At 42.5% G+C, this 24,458-nt stretch overlaps 1 protein-coding gene across 1 annotated transcript in view; it reads left to right on the forward strand.

Annotated features, from left to right (window-relative positions):
* Nucleotides 1-24,458, forward strand: part of DNAH3 (dynein axonemal heavy chain 3) — a 389,800-nt gene that overhangs the window by 209,749 nt on the left and 155,593 nt on the right. Inside the window, exons 31-33 of the mRNA XM_073543189.1 lie at nucleotides 670-846; nucleotides 1,727-1,818; nucleotides 22,319-22,538. Coding sequence (XP_073399290.1) covers nucleotides 670-846; nucleotides 1,727-1,818; nucleotides 22,319-22,538 — 489 coding nt within the window. The remainder of the gene's footprint in view (nucleotides 1-669; nucleotides 847-1,726; nucleotides 1,819-22,318; nucleotides 22,539-24,458) is intronic.

Here is a 24,458-nt window from a genome sequence, read left to right on the forward strand (position 1 = left end):
TATAATAATGCTCCAGACGGAAAAATTCACCCTTTACATTTGAAAAGTTGAAATCCCTAGAAAACAATCAGAAGCATATATTGACATTTAAAAATTGGCAACGCTGAACATTTTCTGCTGCGGATTTTATCCACATGTGTGGACAAAGCTTTGTAAAATTTAATCCACAATCCTTACAGATTTTCTGAGGTTAAGTTTCCACAATGAGTTTTTGATTAGTTTTTGATGCTGCGCAGAAAAATCAGTGTCTTACAATTCCAGCAAAGTGGACGGGATTTATAGAAATCTCACGCCTACTGTACTTTTCTTTTTTAAACAGAGTAAACTGACCTGCGGCGTGTTTACGAAATCCACAACATGTCAATTTTTCTTGCGGGTACGCTGAGTTTTATGTGCAGATTTTACCCCTAGAATTGCATTAGATGATGAGAATCTGCAGGTGAAAAATGTATTTTTCTGCGGTGTAACCCTCTGTGCGCCGATACCCAAACGTGACCAACCACCAAAGACCAAGTGACCATCAGAAGATAAGGGGAGGAGAAGAATGATGAATGGCAGGCTGATGTTGCTCCTTCTTCTTATGCATCATGTTTGTGCATTATGCAATGTGTCACACTCTATGATGACGGTATCATACAGTATACATAAGCACTATCTCTCTCTAACCAGGTGGAGGTATTGTCAGTGGTGGCCCAGCAGATTCTCAGTATACAACAGGCAATCATAAGAAACATGAAGACATTCTTGTTCGAGGGAACTGAGCTGACACTGAACCCAACATGTTCTGTATTCATCACCATGAATCCTGGCTATGCTGGTCGTGCTGAACTCCCCGATAATCTAAAGGTATGCAGGTGACATTTCATAATGCCGTATTCCAACAATAAAAATCATATTTATTAGACTTCAAAACCTTAAATAATGCACAATAGATAACACTTGGCCAAACCGCCCATTTTGGCCAAATTGGCCAACCTTGTCATGGCGGCTTCTTGACTGCTTCCCAACATATTATGTCAAGGGTTGAAATTCAGTCGGTCAGTCCTTTTGTTTGGCAGGAAGATAACCTGACTTTGGCAGCAACTTTCTGTTAGAGACCACAGGAAACGTAGCTGAGAGAGTTGGGAGAAATAGTGGATAATGTGTATAGCCAGCTTTAGGATGATGAGCATGCAGGATGCTGGAATTTTATTACAGATGGCACAGGTTTTGGGTCTACTGATTCTTCCAGACCTCCAAACCTTGAAACACAGGTAATAGGGACATGTCCTGTGGTGCAGCAAAGCAATTTCTATCTACACCATGCTACTTGCCTAACCCTGCCCGGTGCTTTGTATGTGCCCACCCTAAATATTGCTCTTGAGGAAGCCCCTTAGTGTTCCCATACAGTACAATACCGTTTTCATTGCCCCACACACACACTGATGTCCCCATAGCCCCCAATACACAGTATGTTGTCCCTCATACACTACATTCCCCCACACTCCATTTCCCCACACATAGTATAATGCATCCACAGTACATTCTCCCACACACAGTATTTTGCTGACAGATAAAGCATGGTATGCCTGTTTGTTAGTAAATGGTGCGCTGATTATTTTTAGTTGCTGTAAGGAATGCTATTTTTGATTATTTTATATAGACCAACAGGTTGGATGTTTGTACACACTAATTATAAATTGATATATTAAGAATTAATTGAGTTTATTACATTTTTGTTTTTCAGGCATTGTTTAGGACAGTGGCTATGATGGTCCCGGACTATGCTCTTATTGGGGAAATATCCCTTTATTCAATGGGATTCTTGGATTCTAGAAGGTAAGAGCACACACATTGCCAGGTTCACATGAATGTATGGAAAATCTTGTTTTTCATTCAGAAAAGAAAAATAGATGTTTTTTCATGCATATTGTCATCAGTATGCCATCAGTATTTAATTCATTTGGCACTTTTCTACTTTTCTATGACCCCCCCCCCCCCCACCAATCAGACATTGATGACCTATCCTAAGGATAGGCAATCAATATTAAAGTCCTGGACATCGCCTTTAATAATTGTAATGATTAACAAAAAAATGGAGGTCAAACGGGCGAGTCTGATCTGAAATTCAGATGAAAGTAGAGCATTCTGCGTTTTTATGTGAAAACGTTAATATGGACGAGGACGTTGACTTGCGTTGGTCAGAATGCTGTAAGTACGCTGCTGATTTTGCATATGGACAGCAAAAGGACCAATTTTACGCTTACATAAATTAGCCCTTAGTCCAGTTTCCTTCCACTGATGTAAGGTCTAAGGTAATAAAGCGACCACTATGGATGCCCCGAGCCTATATGAGACAACATCCTGAAAAAGGCAAACAAGTGATGGGGACCAGTCCAAGGTAAAGGGGGATAAGGAACAGGGTACAAGGTCATCCTGTTGTTGCAGAATATTCATTGTGATTGCATTCATCAGGAATAATAAATATGGGCATAAGGAACAGGATACATGGTCATCTTGTTGTAGTATATTCATTGTGATGGCATTCTTCAGAAATACTAAAGATGGGGATAAGGAACAGGGTACATGGTCATCTTGTTGTTATAGAATATTCATTGTGATGGCGTTCATCAGTAATACTAAAGATGGGGATAAGGAACAGGGTACACAGTCATCTTGTTGTAGAATATTTATTTTGATGGCGTTCATCAGTAATACTAAAGATGGGATAAGGAACAGGGTACAAGGTCATCTTGTTGCTCTAAAATATTCATTGTAATGGCATTCATCAGTAATACTAAAGATAGAGATAATGAACAGGGTACATGGTCATCTTGTTGTAGAATATTCATTGTGATGGCATTCATTAGTAATATAAAGATGGGGATAACAAACAGGGTACATGGTCATCTTGTTGTTGTAGAATATTCATTGTGATGGCATTCATCAGTAATACTAAAGATGGGGATAAGGAACAGGGTACACTTTCATCTTGTTGTAGAATATTCATTGTGATGGCATTCATCAATAATACTAAAGCTGTGGATAAGGAACAGGGTACACGGTCATCTTGTTATTGTAGAATATTCATTGTGATGGCATTCATCAATACTAAAGATGGGGATAAGGAACAGGGTACATGGTCATCTTGTTGTTGTAGAATATTCATTGTGATGGCATTCATCAATACTAAAGATGGGGATAAGGAACAGGGTACATGGTCATCTTGTTGTTGTAGAATATTCATTGTGATGGCATTCATCAATAATACTAAAGATGGGGATAAGGAACAGGATACATGGTCATCTTGTTGTTGTAGAATATTCATTGTGATGGCATTCATCAGTAATACTAAAGATGGGGATAACAAACAGGGTACATGGTCATCTTGTTATAGTAGAATACCCATTGTGATGGCATTCATCGATAATAATAAAAATGGTTTATTTTTTATTTTTAGAAGAAGAAATGGTATTTTATATTAATCATTTTTATCAAACAAAGTACACAACAGAATTCATATTAGAAGAACACATCAATAGATCTTTTCTTTACATTCTGCATTGAATTAAGCAGAGAGGGAATATTCTTTACATCATACTACTAAATGATTCAGATGGAAGATTAAGAATTCCGATTATCTGCTTTCTGAAATGTATAATACAATTAATAGCTAAATATTTCACAGTACGATCATTTCCTTTAATTGCTCTCTACTGGCGACATTAGCTTGAGTTTCCGATCCTTGATTGAAGCAATCTATTAAGCCAATAAGTGTCACATATTCTCCTATTTGGCTATAATTTGCTATATGAAATGAATCCTACAGCAATTACAGGGTTTTCTTATTACTTATGTTGAAGGGGAAGTTTACCTGTAAACTACACTTTACATTTCTTTTATAATTCTACTTTACAAGTGAAGATAAGAAACTTTGTAATATCTCTTATCGGAGTGGACTGCACTGGAACTCTGGCCATAAAGGGTCCATTGTGCACATGGACAGTACACAGACCTGTTGTAAGCTTGTCTCAACGAGTTACATCTCTCATACATTGAATATTAAAACTGGAAAAATATGGGTTAACCTGCGCTTCTGTGAAAGGAATCCAATTCTCTGGTTTATTGGTCAACGCAAGTTTCGAAGTTTCAAACTTCTGGTAAAGTCCAGGAATTAAGGGGAAGCCGCTTCACCAGAAGTTTGGCCAATAAAGTGCAGAATTGGATTCCTGTCTTCTCATCATCCTTTGACAGCAGTGCAGGTTAATCCATTTGCTTCCAGTGTTAGGATTCCTTCCTCGTGGATCTGCTGCATGCTAATTCTTTTTCCGCAGTTGATCAGGTGAGCACGTTGGTGCATAACCTATCCCAACTTTTACCCAGATAAGACCCTACTGCACGTTTTGTCCATACCATGTTTCTTTAATTTATACACTGAATGTTCACTCTTAAAAACTGCTCAAATCTGTTTACAGTTCTGTCTTCAGTGAGGGATCACATTACATCTGCTGCCTGTAGAAGTCTATAGGTAGAGAGGGGCGGGTGGTAAGAAGAGGGAAAGAGGCAAGCTGATGCGGCTTCTCGTGAATAGGGCAGAGGGAAAAACTGTAAAATAATGCAACATAGAAGAATAATGACCAGAAATATTACTTAAGAAAAACCTAAAAATTCAGCCACATCAGTACGATGTCCATGTGACAAATAGACAACACAAGGACTAATGTCACTGAATGGAATAGTTCAAGTTCACATAAATGTTTTTGTGCAAAGACTGATGATCAGATGGATTCCAATTTTTGGGTGAGTCTCGCCCATTAATCTCAAATTCATTTTTATGGCATCCGTTTGTAACATATCCGTCCCAATTATTACATAGGGTGCTGTATGTGGCCTTATTTTTTTTTTTATTGTGGATGTCATCTGAATTTCAAAAATGGATATGTTAAAGACAAACAGATGAAAAATTGGACTGATGAAATAACCGGATGATTTTTCATGCACTCGTCTGACCCCGCCTTAAAGGGAATCTGTCCCCTGGTTTTTGCTATGTAATCTTTCTTCCAGCAATGTGTCACTTACTTGGCTGCTTGCTGTAGGTTTCGGAAAATCACTGTTTTATCAGCAAGGTAGTCCAGCTGCACTTCTATCACTGATTGGTAGCTTTCTGCCTATGCACAGTGTACACCGAAAGCAGCCAATCAGTGGGGTAGGTGGAGTTGTACAGAGCTCAGCATTCAGAGAACTGCTAGATCTCCAGCAATATAAACAGTTTTTAATTAAAACTGCAGCAAGCAGCCCAGTATGTGATAGATATCTGGAATCAGGGTCTCTGCCCCTACATCATGCTGCTCTCTAGCAAAAACCTGGTGACAGATCGCTTTTAAAGACAACCTCTGATCACATATACTATTAGTGAATATGGATGTCATTGACAGTTAGGAGCCCCACTGGACTTGATCCATCTGGGTATAATGGCAGCCATTCATCTGAATATTACAGATGTCAGGTGGCCCAAAATCAGAGGTAATAAGACCGGCCCTTAGAGGTATCTAAGAAGATGACTTCTGTGCACGTTCCTCCAACTTGTTTTCCACATCACGTTACATAGGTTCCTTGATGTCTTGTGTTTGCACATTGATTTCTATGTTATTAGCGTGTCCCGAGGGTGGCATACACCAAGGCAGCTGTACAAGCGAGCACAGCAGAAGCGTTCAGCCCCCCAGGGACCCTGTGTAATGGGCCGTAGCTGTTAAATGGTCCCTTTAACCCTTTAATGGCAATGGCTGTTTGAGCCTTATTAGAACACGCAATTCTTTTTAGTGCTTTCATCTCTTGTTTTAATGTCTCATTCAGACATCAGCTTTTTTTATCATATGTGGAAAACAAAAACTGAGCAATTGTCATCGGGGTCTGGTTGATGTGTCCGTTTTTGCCAAAAAAGCTTCTCCTACCCATAAGGGCTCATGCAGACATTTTTATTTATTTTTATTTTATTCACTTATATAGCGCCATTAATTCCACAGCACTTTACAGACATTATCGACACTGTCCCCATTGGAGAACACTATCTAGATTCCCTATCGGAATGTCTTTGGAGTGTGGAAAGAAACCAGAAAACCCATGTTTTTTGGCTTTATTACTTATTTAGGATTAGTATTTAGGCTTTATTGTTGTCATTAGTGATGAGTGGACGTGCTGGGATAAGGTGTTATCTGAGCATGCTTGGGTACTAACCGAGAGTCTTCGGCGTGCTCGAATATTATGTTCCAGTCTCCGTGGCTGCATGTCTCGTGGCTGTTCGACAGGCGCAACACAAGCAGGGATTGTCTAAGGCTGGTTTCACACTAGCTTTTTTTGCGCTGCGCTGCGTGCGCATACATGCGCATGCGCAATGCGCCCCTATGTTTAACATGAGTGTGCATTGTCTAGCGTTTGTATGCGTTTTTGTGTGCATGCGTTTTTTTTGCAGTGCGCGCCTATGCGTGCCAGACGCACCCTGTAGCATTTTTGGTGCATCCAATCTGTGTCAAAAAACGCATGCGCACAAATGCACATGGAATGCGCAAAAATACCACATTACAGTCTATGGGAACGCTGGCGTGTGCATGGACATGCGCATGTCAGCGTTTAAAATCGCATGCGTTTTAAGAGTCAAACTGGTTAAAACGCATGCGCATAAAATACTTGATGCGTTTTTTGTATGCGTTTAGACAAAAAACCGCTAGTGTGAAAGTAGCCTAACAAACAGCATCCCTGCATGTGTTGCGGCTGTTGAACAGCCACGAGACATGCAGCCGCGAGAACTCGACACTCTGTTAGCACCTGAGCATGCTCAGATAACACCTTACCAGAGCAGGATCGCTCAATCACTACTATACACTGAGTTCCAAATTATTATGCAAATTGGATTTAAGTGTCATAAATAAGTAATTTTTTGTTTATCAAATAAACTCATAGATGGTATTGTGTATCAGGGCTCTTTGGATCACTGAAATCAATCTCAAATGCCTGTGATAATTAGTTTACCAGGTGAGCCCAATTAAAGGAAAACTACTTAAGAATGATGTTCCACATTATTAAGCAGGGCACAGGTTTCAAGGAATTTATGAAATAAAAAGGATCTCTCTGCTGCTGAAAAGCATCAAATAGTGCAATGCCTTGGTCAAGAGATGAAAACAATAGATATTTCCCAAAAACTTAAATGTGATCATTGTACTGTTAAGAGATTTGTGGTTGATTCTGAGTACAGACATGTTTGTGCTGATAAAGGCAGAATGAGGAATGTTTCTGCCAGGCAAGTTCATTGGATTAAGAGTGGCTGCTAAAAAGCCATTACAAACCAGCAAACAGATATTTAAAGCTGCTGGTGCCTCTGGAGTCCCTCGAACCTCAAGGTGTAGGATCCTTCAAAGGCTTGCTGTGGTGCATAAACCTACTATTAGGCCACTCCTAAACAGTGTTCACAAGCAGAAATGGTTGCAGTGGGCCCAGACATACATGAAGACTAATTTTCAAACAGTCTTGTTTACTGATGAGTGTCGAGCAACCCTGGATGGTCCAGATGGATGGAGTAGTGGATGGTTGGTGGATGGCCACTATGCCCCAACAAGGCTGCGACGTCAGCAAGGAGGTGGAGGAGTCATGTTTTGGGCCGGAATCATGGGGAAACAGCAGGTAGGGCTCTTTAAGGTTCCTGAAGGTGTGAAAATGACCTCTGCAAAGTATATAGAGTTTCTGACTGACAGCTGTCTTCCATGGTATAAAAAGCAGAAACATGCCTTCAGGAGCAAAATCATTTTCACGCATGACAATGCACCATCTCATGCTGCAAAGAATACCTCTGAGTCATTGACTGCTATAGGCATAAAAGGAGATAAACTCATGGTGTGGCCACCATCTTCCCCTGACCTCAACCCTATAGAGAACCTTTGGAGTATCATCAAGCAAAAGATCTATGAGGGTGGGAGACAGTTCACATCAAAACAGCAGCTCTGGGAGGCTATTCTGACTTCATGCAAAGAAGTACAGCAGAAACTCTCCAAAAACTCACAATTTCAATGGATGCAAGAATTGTGAAGGTGACATCACAGAAGGGTTCCTATGTTAACATGTAACTTGGCCTGTTAAGCTATTTAACTCCAAAATATCCTTTTTGTTTAGTGAATGTGACCTCCTAATGCTGCAAATTCCACAAATGAACATTTTCAGTTCTTTAAAACAGATCAAATGTTTAGAAATTCTACTGTGCCTAATAATTTGGAACAGTGCAATTTGAGTTTTTATTCATTTTGGAGATTATACTGTTATCATTGGGAGGTTTCTTCAATAAAATTTGATGTATACTCTAACCGGTGATGACTTTTATTAGACTGACTGTCATTTGTACTGACTATTCAGGAAAATCAGAGAAAACTATCATTTGCATAATAATTTGGAACACAGTGTATATATAACTTTTTTAGTAATTTTTTTGTTTTTTTTTTCAGGGAGGCAAATAATAATAATTTTAAGGATTTCTGGTGTTTTTTTTTCCTTTTTACTGTATAGTAAAAAAAAATATTTATTTAAAAAAAAAAAAAGAATTATTTTTACTGAAAAGTTGATGACACTATTTTTTCTTAATTGCAAATTTTGGCCTAATAAACAGGTACTTGCGGCCTTTGTTAGGCCCCTCTCCGCCAATTTTCTCGCCAGTCACAACATACACTAAGCAATGACACTTCTTCCATTTCTTTATCAGCATCATCTGTTCTCTGACATTCTGGAAGTATAAAAATACATTTTACATCCCATTTGCCAGAACGGAATTATTTTGTAAAAGAACCTTATATGACTTTTTCATGCAGATAAACTTTTTGAGTAAATGGTGACAGACTAGAATAGTAATGGAAAACAGCGTGGTGATGTACAAATCTTAAGGAAAATGATTTGTGAAGAAATGAAAGATGAAATGTGATATTTCCTAGCAGCAGGCGCCGGTGTGTGACTTTCAGCTTCTGTAACTTTCCACGTACAGTCACAGTTGTTTATTTCTTACATTTAGATCTGTAGGGATTGGGACGCAATGATAACGTTTTTGCATCACCGAGGTCCTAGTAGATTAGTGCATGATCATTAGAGATGAGCGAACGTGCTGGGATAAGGTGTTATCTGAGCATGCTCGGGTGTTAAACAAGTCCTCGAAAAGTTTGTTCTAATCCTCGCGGCTGCATGTCTGGTTGCGGTTGTACCGTTGCAACACATGCAGGGATGGCTTAACAGCTGCGGGGATTCGAACATATAATTCAAGCACACCGAAGACACTCGGTTAGCACCCGAGCATGCTCAGATAACACCTTATCCCAGCACGTTCACTCATTACTATTGATCATACATATACAAAAAGTTGAATGCATGTTTGGTCATCAGCTGTCTCCTCTTACATTTTATATTTAATTCATTAAGTCCAATAGACATTTAATAAAATTGTATCCCACCCCCTAACTAGAGCCATGTTTTATAGAAAAAATAATTTTTTGTTTTGCTAACAGACACAGCATTTACCCATCATAATCTATGGTGCTGTTCACATGTCCGTGCTTTTATATACCGTGTGTTCATGGTAAAAAAGAAGACATGGATGACACACTGATGGCAAAAACAAAGACACGGATTACACTGATGGTAGAAATGGAGATACGGATGACACACTGATGGTAAAAATGGACACAGTAATGGAAAAAATGGACACACTGATGGTAAAAACGGAGACACGGATGACACACTGATGGTAAAAACGGAGACACGGGTGACACTGATGGTAAAAACAGACACGGGTGACACTGATGGTAAAAACAGACACGGGTGACACACTGATGGTAAAAACGGAGACACGGATGACACACTGATGGTAAAAACGGAGACACGGATGACACTGATGGTAAAAACGGAGACACGGATGACACACTGATGGTAAAAACGGAGACACGGATGACACACTGATGGTAAAAACGGAGACACGGATAACACATTGATGGTAAAAACGGAGACACGGATGACACACTGATGACACTAATTGTAAAAACGGAGACACAGATGACACTGATGGTAAAAACGGAGACACGGATGACACACTGATGGTAAAAACGAAGATACGGGTGACACACTGATGGTAAAAACGGAGACACGGATGACACACTGATGGTAAAAACGAAGATACGGGTGACACACTGATGGTAAAAATGGAGACACGGATGACACTGATTGTAAAAATGGAGACACGGATGACACTGATGGTAAAAACGGAGACACGGATGACACACTGATGGTAAAAATGGAGACACGGATGACACACTGATGACACTAATTGTAAAAACGGAGACACGGATGACACTGATGGTAAAAACGGAGACACGGATGACACACTGATGGTAAAAACGAAGATACGGGTGACACACTGATGGTAAAAACGGAGACACGGATGACACACTGATGGTAAAAACAGAGACACGGATGACACACTGATGGTAAAAACAGAGACACGGATGACACACTGATGGTAAAAATGGAGACACGGATGACACACTGATGACACTAATTGTAAAAACGGAGACACGGATGACACTGATGGTAAAAACGGAGACACGGATGACACACTGATGGTAAAAACGAAGATACGGGTGACACACTGATGGTAAAAATGGAGACACGGATGACACTGATTGTAAAAATGGAGACACGGATGACACTGATGGTAAAAACGGAGACACGGATGACACACTGATGGTAAAAACGAAGATACGGGTGACACACTGATGGTAAAAACAGAGACAGAGGTGACACACTGATGGTAAAAACGAAGACACGGATGACACTGATGGTAGAAATGGAGATACGGATGACACACTGATGGTAAAAATGGACACAGTAATGGAAAAAATGGACACACTGATGGTAAAAATTGAGACACAGATGACACACTGATGGTAAAAACGGAGACACGGATGACACTGATGGTAAAAACGGACACACGAATGACACACTGATGGTAAAACCGGAGACACAGATGACACACTGATGGTAAAAATGGAGACACGGATGACAATGATGGTAAAAATGGACACACGGATGACACTGATGGCAAAAACTGAGACACGGATGACACACTGATAATAAAAACGGAGACACGGAAGACACACTGATGGTAAAAACGGAGACACAGATGACACTGATGGTAAAAACCGAGACACGGATGACACACTGATAATAAAAACGGAGACACGGAAGACACACTGATGGTAAAAACGGAGACACAGATGACACTGATGGTAAAAACAGAGACACGGATGACACTGATGGTAAAAATGGACACACGGATGACACTGATGGCAAAAACGGAGACACAGATGACACTGATGGTAAAAACAGAGACACGGATGACACTGATGGTAAAAATGGACACACGGATGACACTGATGGCAAAAACGGAGACACAGATGACACTGATGGTAAAAACAGAGACACGGATGACACTGATGGTAAAAATGGACACACGGATGACACTGATGGCAAAAACGGAGACACGGATGACACTGATGGTAAAAACGGACACACGGATGACACTGATGGCAAAAATGGACACACGGATGACACTGATGGCAAAAATGGACACACGGATGACACTGATGGCAAAAATGGAGACATGGATGACACTGATGGTAAAAACAGACACACGGATGACACACTGATGGTAAAAATGGACACATGGATGACACACTGATGGTAGAGTGCCCCATGAACCATGCTTACAACATGTCACTCCTTACAAGCTCTAAGCTCTAGTGCTTCTTTCTCAATGGAATAATGGTCAGGATGAGGTCCAATTTTTTTTTCATTGCTTAAGATATTCCTTTCTTGCATGAATACAGCAGGGACCCTTCCCAGCCCATGACCAGTTGGACATGGTATTTACACAGTCCACTTTTAGAGTCCTTTTCGTTACAGATGCCGCATCCAGAACATTTGGTTTTGCTGGTTCTTCAAAATCTCAAACAAAAAAGCCTCGGTTTGCAACGTGTGAAGTCTGACAATCTAAGTTCAGTGTGTTAGAACCACGAGAACAAAAAAAAGTGAGGATATATAGGCGCCATTAATTAGATGCTTAGGCTCGTATCCTTGTTGCATTAGACTGCGGCAACTTCCAAGAGGATTATTTATGGTGGTGCATATGTTAAGATGCAAAGTACATGGCAGCACTCACCAAATCCGTGCAGCTTTAAAAGCCCTTTATTCCATTACGTGTGGACGGTATCCAGCAGTATACAGGTAGATAGGGGAGACATGCAGGGGGAGGAAATGTGGACGACAGTCATTTTGCGTCTGTATGGCTCTTCTATGTACAGTGGGGAAAAAAATATTTAGTCAGCCACCTATTGTGCAAGTTCTCCCACTTAAAAAGATGAGAGAGGCCTGTAATTGGCATCATAGGTAGACCACAACTATGAGAGTCAAAATGAGAAAACAAATCCAGAAAATCACCTTGTCTGATTTGGCAGAATTTATTTAGCAAATTATGGTGGAAAATAAGTATGTGGTCACCTAAAAACATGCAAGATTTCTGGCTCTCACAGACCTGTAACTGCTTCTTTAAGGCCTCTTTCACACATCAGGTTTTCGGCGTCAGGCGCGATCCGGCGCTTTTGACAGAAACCGGATCCGGCGAAATGCAATGCCGGATCCGGTTCCCCCCCCATTGACTTGCATTTGCGCTGGATCGCGCCGGATGGCCATGCGTTTCATCCGGTTTTCGCCGGATCCGGCAATGTGTCGCGATCCGGCGTCTGGAAAAAACAGCTACTGTAACGTTTTTTGTCTCCGGCGAAAAAGCCGGACACGCCGGATCCGGCGCGTCCGGCTTTTTCACACAATGAAAGCCTATGAGCGCCGCAATGCGCCGGATCCAGCGAAAGCCGGATCCGGCGGCCGGATCCGGTTTTTTGGTCTGAGCATGCTCAGTAGCTCTGCCCACAAGACATATATAAAAGCAAGACAGTGGGACCCACAGCCACACCCAACATGCCACCCAAGAAAGCAACCAAGCGCAGGAGAAGGCAGGAGACCACTGCAGCACCATCAGCACCACCACCACCCCAAATGGAGCAGCAAATAGAACATGCTGAGGAGGGGAGGCCAGCAGCAGATGAGAGACGGTAATTATCAAATCACCCATTCCTCCAAACTAGGGCTATTGAATATCAAGATATTCATTGGCCCTTTGTTTCTCTTTATTCAACAGCCGCCCAATAGATGAAGCAGCAGCAGCAGCAATGGCAGCAGCTGGAACACCACCCACAGGCATGGAGTGTGGCCACCAGGAAGACAGCACATCTTCTTCTGGGAGCCCTCCCTCGCATCGTCAGCGTTTGACGGTAAGTTTTTATTTCCAAAATCCATCTTCTCTGTAATATATGTCTATTCATTGCCTTTTATTTCAAAACAGGAATCACAAGATGAAGAGGAGCTCCCAGAAGAAGAAGGAAGGGGTGGACAGACACCTGGAGTGGGCTCACAATTGGTAAGTTTTTTGCATCAAACGCAGAAACACAACATCACACTACACACAACACGTAGAAAACAATGTTCTGCAGACCACACACAGCAAACAAATGCCTACATCCAAAGACATAACAACATTTTTTGTTTTCTTCTCTAGTCTTCCCAATCTGGTGCTCGGCCAAGAGGTCCTCGCAGTGCCTCCCAGGGTCGTCGGCGACAGCAACGCGGCGGTCACCAGCGTGTAAGTATAAATATTTTTGCTTTGTTTTTTTGCACTTTTTATTTCATTTCTTATGTGGAGGCTAATTATGTTATTTTTGTCTTTTTCTTTAACAGCCTTCACAGCGTGCTCCCGACTCTGACGGTGAGGATGGAGGACTCGATGTGGACCACCTCATCGATCTCGTCAGAGAAAGGGAGCCGCTCTGGAATATGGCTGACCGCCGCCACGCTGACCTTATCGTTACCCGACGACTCTGGGAGGAAATCTGTTCGCTCCTTGTGGGCCGCTGGGAGGACCTCGATGTTCGGGCCCAGATTACAGAGCGTAAGTATATACAGTACCGGTTGCTTGATGTAAACCAGTGTTTCCCGAACTCCAGTCCTCGTGGTCCCCACGGATCATGTGTTCAGGATTTCTATTTACTATGGAAATCCTGAAAACATGACCCCTGGGGACCATGAGGACTGGAGTTTGGGAAACACTGATGTTGTATACTAACCACTCCTTTCTCGTTTCAGGTAACAGAATTGTGAATCGGTGGCGGTCTGTGAGGGATCGTTTCAAGAAGGAGTTCAATAAAGAGATGCGGGCCCCGAGTGGATCTGGAGGACGCAGGAGCAAGTACAAGTACGCAGAAGCCCTGTCGTTCCTCCGGGAAACAATGGTCACCAGAAGGTAAATATTACACACCACATGTGAAAAAAAATGTTAGATGTAAATTTTTTTTTCAGCCAGGGCCATACCATGTCAGTATTTTAATTGTTTTTTTTTCTCTTTATTCCACAGCACGGTGAGCAGCACTCGGGAGCCTGCATGATTGGACCCTTCTGAGGCGATCCCTGAGGAGACCGGCACCGAGGGACACTTCGACCGCCCCGGTACATCTGCACCTTCCCAGCCTTCCCACACATTCGACCCATCTGTCCCATCCACCAGCACAGGAGCATCGTGGCCGCCTACATTACATGAAGCTGCTGGTGAGGAGATCGCTTTCCCTTTACCCCACCGTTCTGCCCCTGCCACCTCTAGTACACCTGCGGGTACTGGGCGGCAGCGGCAGAGGGGTCAGGAAAAGACTTATGCGCCAGAGTTCTTGCATCTGAATGCATCTTTCCAGAACTGTCTAAAAGTCTTGTCAGAGCAAATCTCCGCAGGCTATCAGCATATCAACTCCAGCATTCTGGAGGTGAAGACACTTCTGCAAACCATGCATTCAGAAGCAAGATCTTCGCCAAACCACACCTTTTTCAGGTCTGTTGTGGAGCGCATGGAAACGCTCTCTCCTGCCCAGCAGATGCATGTAATGCATTCATGCCACGCTGCTCTCCAGCAAGTTACCTCCCAACCTCCTCCTCCCACCACAGTAGTTCCTCCACCTGCACCCCCTCCAGCCACTTTCCATCCTCCCCCTCCTATTACATCTACACCCCCTCCAGCCACTTTCCATCCTCCCCCTCCTATTACATCTACACCCCCTCCAGCCACTTTCCATCCTCCCCCTCCTATTACATACCATCCACCTCCAGCCACTTTCCATCCTCCCCCTCCTATTACATACCATTCACCTCCCCAGCACCATCCACCTCCCCAGCACCATCCACCTCCCCAGCACCATCCACCTCCCCAGCACCAGCAACCTCCCCAGCACCAGCAACCTCCACAGTACCTGCAAACTCCCCAGTACCAGCAACCTCCCCAGTACCAGACATCTCCCCACTTCCAGCAACCTGCCCCGTACCAGACATCTCCCCACTTCCAGCAACCTGCCCCGTACCAGACATCTCCCCACTTCCAGCAACCTGCCCCGTACCAGACATCTCCCCACTTCCAGCAACCTGCCCCGTACCAAACTCCTTCCCCATACAACTTGCCATCAACATCATCTGCTCCTACAGTCCCTGCCCAACCCTCCACTCCACCACCCACCACCTCTTCTGCTTCCCACATGTCCACCCATTCTATAGTTTTTTCCACACCTTCACCTCTAACTGTTCCTTCCCCACCACGATCCCAGTCCTCTCTCCACACTCCCAGTGTCGAAGTGTCCCGCAGCCCCTACAGCAGTATTTCCACCACACACTACACAGAATTATAATGTGTGTATTTAAATAAAAATGACCAGTTTTATGGTTTCAGTTTTATAGTTTCAAAGTTTTATTAAACAAGTTTATTAAAATTTTAAAAAAGTTTACTAAAAAAAACATTTTTCAATAAAAGTTAAATTATTTTACACTGCTTGTCTGTCATTTCTTTCTGCGGCGAAAAAGGTTAAATACAGGGTATTTAAAAGGTGAAATGGTATTCAAAACTAGGTATATAACTGTGGGTAAATTTTAGCTTTTTGCCACAGTTGTGTTCCTGGTTGTGTTTGAAGCAAAGTATTTCAAATAAAAAGTTGTGTTTATTGTTGGTGATTTCCTAACAATGTACACAACTTTTGTTAAAAGGTGAAATACTTTGCATAAAACACAACCAGGTACACACCTGTGGCCTAAAGCTAAAAATAGAGACCATGACAAGATAGCCAACTTTGGTTGGCAAAGGTATATACTGTTGGTACAGAAGGTACACAAGTTTGGTTGGGCACAAATCTTTCACACTCTGTCATCCTGCCAGTGTACTCTGCCTTGAGGTGACATAAAGTATAGTGCAAAATTGTCCCTCATTACTGAAACCGTCACAGAACTTCTAGTGGTAATGTCATGGTAATCTTGCAAGGTGGTTTCTTCAGAGGTGTCCTCAATGGAAATGGGTTCCTTGCAGATAACAAAATTGTGGAGTACCACGCACGCTTTGATCACCTCGTCCACAGTTTCTGTCTTGAGGTTGATCGCAGTCAATAGGACCCGCCATTTGGCTGTCAGAATACCAAAGGTACATTCAACCATTCTTCTTGCTCTTGTGAGGCGGTAATTAAAAATGCGTTTTGGTCTTGTCAATCCTCTGCTAGAGTACGGTTTCAAAAGGTGTTCTGACAGCTGGAAGGCTTCATCCCCTACACAGACAAATGGCATAGGTGGACCAGATGTTTGCGGCAGCGGTCTAGGTGGTGGGAACTGGAAGGTGTTTCCATACAGTTTACGCCCCATGGCAGACAGTTTGAAAACTTGAGAGTCATTGGAGCGGCCATAGGCCCCAATATCAACCGCAATAAATTTGTATTCCGCGTCAGCGATGGCCATGAGGACAATTGAAAAATATTTCTTGTAATTGAAATATTCCGATCCCGATCCAGCTGGCTTTACAATGCGGATGTTTCCCGTCCACAGCGCCCAAGCAGTTTGGAAACTGACATATCTGTTGAAACTTGTCAGCAATTTCAATCCACCTCTCTGTTGTGGGCTCTGGTAAAAACTCTTCAGCTAAGGAGTCCCACAGTGCACGGCATGTGTACTTCACAATTCCAGATATGGTGGAAATCCCGAGTCTGTACTGGAAATGCAGTGACGAAAGGGATTCTCCAGTTGCAAGAAATCTGTGGGGAATTAAAAAACAATAAATTAGTTTTAAATCACAGCATTACATACCAAAACTGACCTATAACACTTGGAGATACAAACTACCACCAACAAGATTGCAGTGAAAGTGTGCTCTGATGCGATCATATCCAATAAATGTGGCTTACCTTAAAGTCACCATCAGACGCTCTGCGGGTGAAACAGAGAAGCGGCAATAGGTGTCCGCTTTTCTTATGAGGTGTGCAATGCGCTCCACCAAGTAATCAAAATTCTCCATTTTCATCCTAACATATCCAAAAAATTTATCCGGGTTTCGTCGAAGGTCCATGCATAGTGTAGAATAGACCCCACGCGTCATTCTCTTGGCTGTGATGGGGTGGATCCACAAACGTCGTCTACGATGCCTGATGTGCTGCTGTCTCGCTCTCTCCTTCTCCAGAACAATCACCCTCAAACGATTTGCCTCCGCTGTAAAATCCGCCAAATTCTTCAAAATATTTCCAATGACAACATCCATCTTCGCCAGTAACTTGCTCTTCTCTCCAACCTGCACTTTCTCCTCTACAACCTGTCAAAGAAGGGCTGTAGGAACATGCTATATATAGTTTTCCAGTAGCCAATCCCGTTCGGAAGGCCACAAGGGTCAATTTTAAAAACCGGATCCGGCGTAATCCGTCGAAAAACGGATAGAAAAACGGATGAACCGGATGAGACGGATCCAGTTTTGTCTGTCAAGAAAAAGACGGATCCGGCAGAAAACCGGATCCGTCACATCCGGTTTTACGAAACATTTGCCGGATCCGGCGTTCCGGCACGACGCCGGATCGCGCCTGACGCCGAAAACCTGATGTGTGAAAGTAGCCTTAGAGGCTCCTCTGTCCTCCACTCATTACCTGTAGTAATGTTCGAACTTGTTATCAGTATAAAATACACCTGTCCACAACCTCAAACAGTCACACTCCAAACTCCACTATGGTGAAGACCAAAGAGCTGTTGAACGACTCCAGAAGCAAAAGTGTAGCCCTGCACCAGGTTGGGAATACTGAATCTGCAATAGGCAAGCAGCTTGGTGTGATGAAATCAACTGTGGGAGCAATAATAAGTAAATGGAAGACATACAAGACCACTGATAATCTCCCTCGATCTGGGGTTCCAAGCAAGATCTCACGCCTTGGGGTCAAAATCATCCCAAGAACAGTGAGCAAAAGTACCAGAACCACATGGGGGGACCTAGTAAATATCCTGCATAGAGCTGGGACCACCGTAACAAAGGCTACCATCTGTAACACACTACGCTGCCAGGGACTCAAATCCTGCAGTGCCAGACATGTCCCCCTGCTTAAGCCAGTTCATATCTGGGCACATCTGAAGTTTGCTAGACAACATTTGGATTATCCAGAAGAGTACTGGGAGAATGTCATAAGGTCTGATGAAACCAAAGTAGAACTGTTTAGTGGAAACAAAATTTGTCTTGTTTGAAAGATACAGAATGCTGAGTTGCATCCAAAGAACACCATACCTACTGTGAAGCATGGGGGTGACAACATCATGCTTTAGGGCTGTTTCTCTGCAATAGACCAAGGGATTAAGTGCTTATGCAAGGCCTTGGCACTTCATTCACTTCTAAGGGCGCTCACACCTTGTATTCTGTTGGTAGAAACCGAAAAAATGCTTGCATCACACACCTCCCATGTGGCTGCCAGCATCAAGGCTTAACGTCAAGCTGGTAACTGACTTATGTGTTATCTTCTTATACTTATTGTTCTACCACCTGTTTTTGCATATCTGCCCATTAAATATGTGTATACATTGTGTATGTTGTGTTTTCCTAGTGTGGTCTCGGTTTAATGTCACATGCTACCCGGGCTGGTTTCTGGCCTGATACAATCCCGTTAATAGACCGGGCTTATTTCTAACGAGGAATTGGTGGCAGTCCTACCGGGCTGGCAAGGATCTGTTTCAGTGGCGCTAGTTAAAGGGGTCTCTCAGCCTGGCAGGGTTGTGAGCAAGTGTTGTGCCACGCGAGACGTGTAGGCCACCCTCTCTCACTCCCCTTGTCTTCCTGTGCCTGTGTGGACAGGGGTGTCTGTGTAAAACCAGACATATTAGTGACATCAGGCACAGTAACATACCCTAATAGTCACTGGAACTTTATTTAAGGATCCTTCATTTCTCCTGGGTTGAAATAACAGGTCTTCTAGTTATCAGTAATGAGAACAACGGATCAGGAAGGGAACACAACCTCTGTGTAAATGTTAAAATTTGGTGGATTAATGGTATGCATGAGGAAATCTATATTTCCTGCTGACTCAGGATTGACGATATCCACGAAGCTTAGACAGCAGTTTGAGAATGAGAAAATAAACTAATTCTAGTAGCTCCCTATTTGACAAGTCTACACAGGAGCATTACATCTATGAATCCGAGTTGTCATTTATCCTGAGTGTCTTTTGTGAAATGGTCTCTGATATGTATTAAATAATCCAGGAAAATATTGAGTAAGCGCAAAAACGTTGGTATTTTTTTAAGAGGATCTCTACACGCTGTTGACGTACGTGCATTAGTAAGTTCTTGTATTTCCCATAAAATAACCCATTTTTATGTAACTCATCATTTCTCTGTTATTCCTTCTGAAAATGTACAAATAAAATGGCAACTAGATGTTAGCATTTATCTTTTAATTGTGGCGTGTCTCGACACACTACAAAAGTGTCAGACTGTGCTGGGATACACTGTGGTGACAAAGAGAATCGTAACATCCAGTTTTAAAGGGAATCTGTCACCAGGTTTTTTCTACCTCATCTGAGAGCAGCCTAATATAGGAAAAAAGACCCTGATTCCAGCTGTGTATCACTTAGATTACTGTGTGCAGCGATTTTGACACACTCAGAGTTTTTATATTTAGTAATTCAGCAGAGCTGAGAAAGCTAACCCAGCCCACTCCAGGCTCTGCTTATCACATGAAGGGGCGGAGTTGGACTTGCATGCATGGCCCTGCTGTAGCTGATTTAGTCCAGAAATAATCACCAGGTGATAAAACCTTCAGTGTAAGTAAACGACCGCACACAGCCCCTACCTCAACATGTCCTCTGTTGTGAGTTCATTTTCCCCTCCGTCACTGAGGCCTGGTGAACTCCCTATTCTAGTGAAGGAAGGTAGTGAGCCTGATTATCAGGCACCTGGGACTAATGAAGACGATTGGCTGAGTGGAGTCACTGACTGGATTGAAGGCAGCCTACGCCCTGTGAGAATCATGTGGGAATAGTGGATGAGGGCAGGTATATCTCGCCCAGATTCCTTTCCTATGTGGCCTAATCTGGTCAGTATCGCACCTGCTTACTAATGGATAATGGGAGGTGGATATAAAAGGATGCCAGGTGGTTGTGTGAGTGTCTCAGCCTGGGAACACAGAGAGCCTGTCTGTGTGAGAGACACACGTGAGTGAAAGCAGTGCCCACTGCAACTGTGGTTTGGCTGGACGGGAGAAGCCCGCCAGTTGGTAGTTAGGTTGTCCATTGTTTAGTTAGTGCCGGAATGGCAAGGATTTGTTTTATGTTTTATTTCCTTTTGCATTGCTTTCACCGTTAATAAACCTGACCCAGGGTCAGTTACACCCGAATCCCAGCTCTGCGCCTGAGTTTCATGCTGAATGCACGTGACCTTTGACCCCAGCAAAGGCGATCCCGGAGTGTTTTATCACAGCCCTTTCTGCCCTGCCGGGTGATTTCTCTGTGGACTCTTGGACACCAGTCTGATTCCTGCTCTCCTAAAGCTAAGTTTTCTGTTTTGCCTTTTTGCATCTAAGATTTGTTTTTGTTTTTCTTGCTTTTTGGATTCTGCCACTCCCTGCTGGAGTGTGCAGTGTTCCTTGAGCTCTGCCTTCTGAAAGTACCTGAGTGCTGATTTAGTTTTTGAAGCTTAGTTGCTTCAGGGCCATTTTTTATATCAGCTTGTTGGCTTTTGTCTCTGATAGGGTTTTGGCAGATTGCAGACAGCATGCTTCCTATCCGTTCCTATCTAGGTAGTTTTTGGGCCCCGTCTTTGCTCAGCCTGTCTTTCTGTCTGTGTAAGTGTTTTCATCTTGCTTCACCGTCATTATTGTGGGGGGCTGCCTATTGCTTTAGGGTCTGCTCTGGGGCAGTTAGATTTCCCCTTTCCTTCTTTAGGCCTATGTATCTCTCCGGCTGTGATCGAGGGGTCTAGGTCATCGTAGGAACCCCCCACGGCTACTGCTAGTTGTGTTGATAGGTTCAGGGGTCTGCAATCTGATAGTTGCCAACTTCTCTGGTTTTCAGGACTTAGCTAGCATTTCTGTTTTTGCCTCCTACGGTGACTCAATCATAACAGTCCTCATATTACATAGCAAAACCCTGCTGATAGATTCCCTTTTGATTTATTCAAATATTTCCAGGAGGAATAACAGAGAAACATCTCAATGAAGAAATCAAGGAAAATGCACTCCAGAATTGTTATTTTATGGAGAATAAAAGTATTTATTAAAGAACACATTTCAGGAGAGCCCAATGCCATCTGCTATCATTTAGTTTGGTCTTATTATCAAAGCATGGGTATATAAATTTTTTTTATAAAATCACAGTTTTATCATCTGCAAATTTACTAGTTCTCTAAACACTGAGCTAAGTATAACCACAACCACAACCCTGATTGGCAACTTTCTGCCTATGCACAGTGTACACGGAAAGCTGCCAATCAGTGGTGAAAGTGAGGTTGCTCAGAACAGAGGAATATGGAAGACTACATGGCAGCATATCTACTAGTCCTCCAGTGATGATAATCTGCTGATAAAACAGTGATTTTATCAAATCTACAGCAAGCAGCCCAGTAAGTGGCATATCACTGGAATTAGGGTCTCTACCCCTACATTATGTTGCTCTCAGAATAAGTGGCAAAAGTCTGGTGACAGGTCCCTTTAAGGACACTAACTTTCACGTACTGATTATTGTTTCTGCACTTGGCATTGTTCGCATCAAACCAATAGTCTCTCTTTATTCTATATAATTTCTGTTTTTAATGAGATTATTAGATGCCGTTGTCAAGAACAATAAGTGCGATGGGTTTTCCTGCATGTGTAGATGAGCTATTTGATTTTTCTTTTATTTCTCAGCCTGGCTCAGAAGATTGTCGCCACTTACCGACTGTGTTCTGAGCAGCTGTCATCTCAGCACCACTATGACTATGGGATGCGGGCCGTGAAATCTGTCCTCACTGCTGCTGGCAACCTGAAGCTTAAGTATCCAGAAGAGAATGAGAGCGTGCTTCTCCTGCGAGCGCTACTAGATGTCAACCTGGCGAAATTCTTGGCACAAGACGTCCCTCTCTTTCAGGTAATGAGACAATGAGTCATGACTATCTCTTGTGATATGAACAATGGCTCGTTATCATCATTTTCCTTGAGTGCAGAGATAAGCAAAAGAGCTTTTCCACTCAAAACTTACTTTGTCTCTGTACTTTCAGATAATGTAATCTCATTTGATAGCTAATGTCATAAATCTACAATAAATAATATTTTCTTACCCCAAAAAATAAATCCAAAGCATTGGCCACTAGTTCTATACCCTTCTATGTATTTCCCTATCCGTTGCCCATTGCAAAGTGCAATCTGTCTGTATCAGCAGAGAAGCAGAGATGGATTACAGGAAGAAGGAGGTACTTTCTTTGCTTTTCTGCTCTCAAACTTCAGACAGCTTTCAGTTGGGTGATAGAAATACATGCTGGGAAGTGCGAGAAAGGAAGTTCCAGCACCTATAGTGCTGGCAGAATGGTGATGACGAGGAACCACCCTAGAAGAGGAATGGAGGACATGAGAATTGGGATAATTCCTGGACATATTTGACTGCTGCGTTACCGCTGACAGCATTGCTTATTTTTCTATTCACTGCATAGCACTCACAAATAGAAGACAGAAGTAGTAATAAACTACTTCTGCCTTCACCCTAGTGTCCACTTCAGCGTAAATTTAGAATAGTGCTAAATTAAAGTTCTAGAGCAAGAGCAGTAGATTTACAGTGCTAGGTCGTAATGAAATTAACGCATTTCTTACACGTTTGTGGATTTGATACAACTTGCATGAAAAGAGAAGAAACAAATGCTCAAAAAACACATAAAAATCACTTAAAAAGTGAATGGAAACAGCATAAAACCCACAGATAGAAAAGTTATGTAACTTTTTACCATACGTTATTAGCGTGCTTTTCTCCCGTCATGGGTTAGCTTGCCCTAATTCCACCACAGTTATATACAGTATTTGTGACAGTGTTTTGGTAAAATACTGCGTGTACATTTCTTCCCCTTTATTAATAGTTGTAAACACTCCAATAAAATACACTTTTTATTAATCCGGGGGTGCATGGATTTCCTGTCATTTATTGTAAAGCACAAAACCATCTCACTTATATTAATAGATTTTTCTCACTAGCAATGTAATAACGTATACCGGTAAGTCTATTTAGCTCTGCAAGAGCCTGTAATGCTCCATTATACTGTCAGAACGTGTAAGAACGATCCTTCTCTCACGCATCCATCCATTATCTCCGTGACTGGCATTAATGACATTTTAAATGAGAGTTAGTGATCTACGATAACTCAAATGTCAAAAGTGTAAGACAGAAGACACTGCCGGGGCCAACGTGAGCTTTTCAGTAAAATTTACACTTATTAACCTCATCATTTAACAGATGATTGGTTAAACTCGTTATTCTGTTGAGATACAATTATTAGAACACCTGTCTATGGTTTTTGCTGTTCATATTCATTAATGAGCATTGGAAGACCATGACAATGTCACTTTTAAATCTTCCTTGGATCACTTTTTGGTACGTACTAAACACCAGCTGTAGTCATCTGGTCATCACAAAATTGCGCTCGGATCCTTCGGCCATCTTACCTGTTTCCTACACATCAAGATCAAGAAGTGACGGTTCACTTACCCTTTGGCCATCTTTCCAGCCCCCAACACACCAACGTCAACAAGTGACAATTCACTTGCCCTTTGGCCATCTTTCCAGCTTCCAACACGTCAATGTCAAGAAGTGACTGTTCACTTGCTCTTTGGCCATCTTTCCAGCTTCCAACACATCAATGTCAAGAAGTGACGGTTCACTTACCCTTTGGCCATCTTTCCAGCCCCCAACACACCAACGTCAACAAGTGACAATTCACTTGCCCTTTGGCCATCTTTCCAGCTTCCAACACGTCAATGTCAAGAAGTGACAATTCACTTGCTCTTTGGCCATCTTTCCAGCTTC

This window comes from Dendrobates tinctorius, unplaced genomic scaffold (genome assembly GCF_039654945.1).
Source record: "Dendrobates tinctorius isolate UK_male_01 unplaced genomic scaffold, ASM3965494v1 ptg000129l, whole genome shotgun sequence".
In the NCBI taxonomy this organism is placed as follows: Eukaryota; Metazoa; Chordata; class Amphibia; order Anura; family Dendrobatidae; genus Dendrobates; species Dendrobates tinctorius.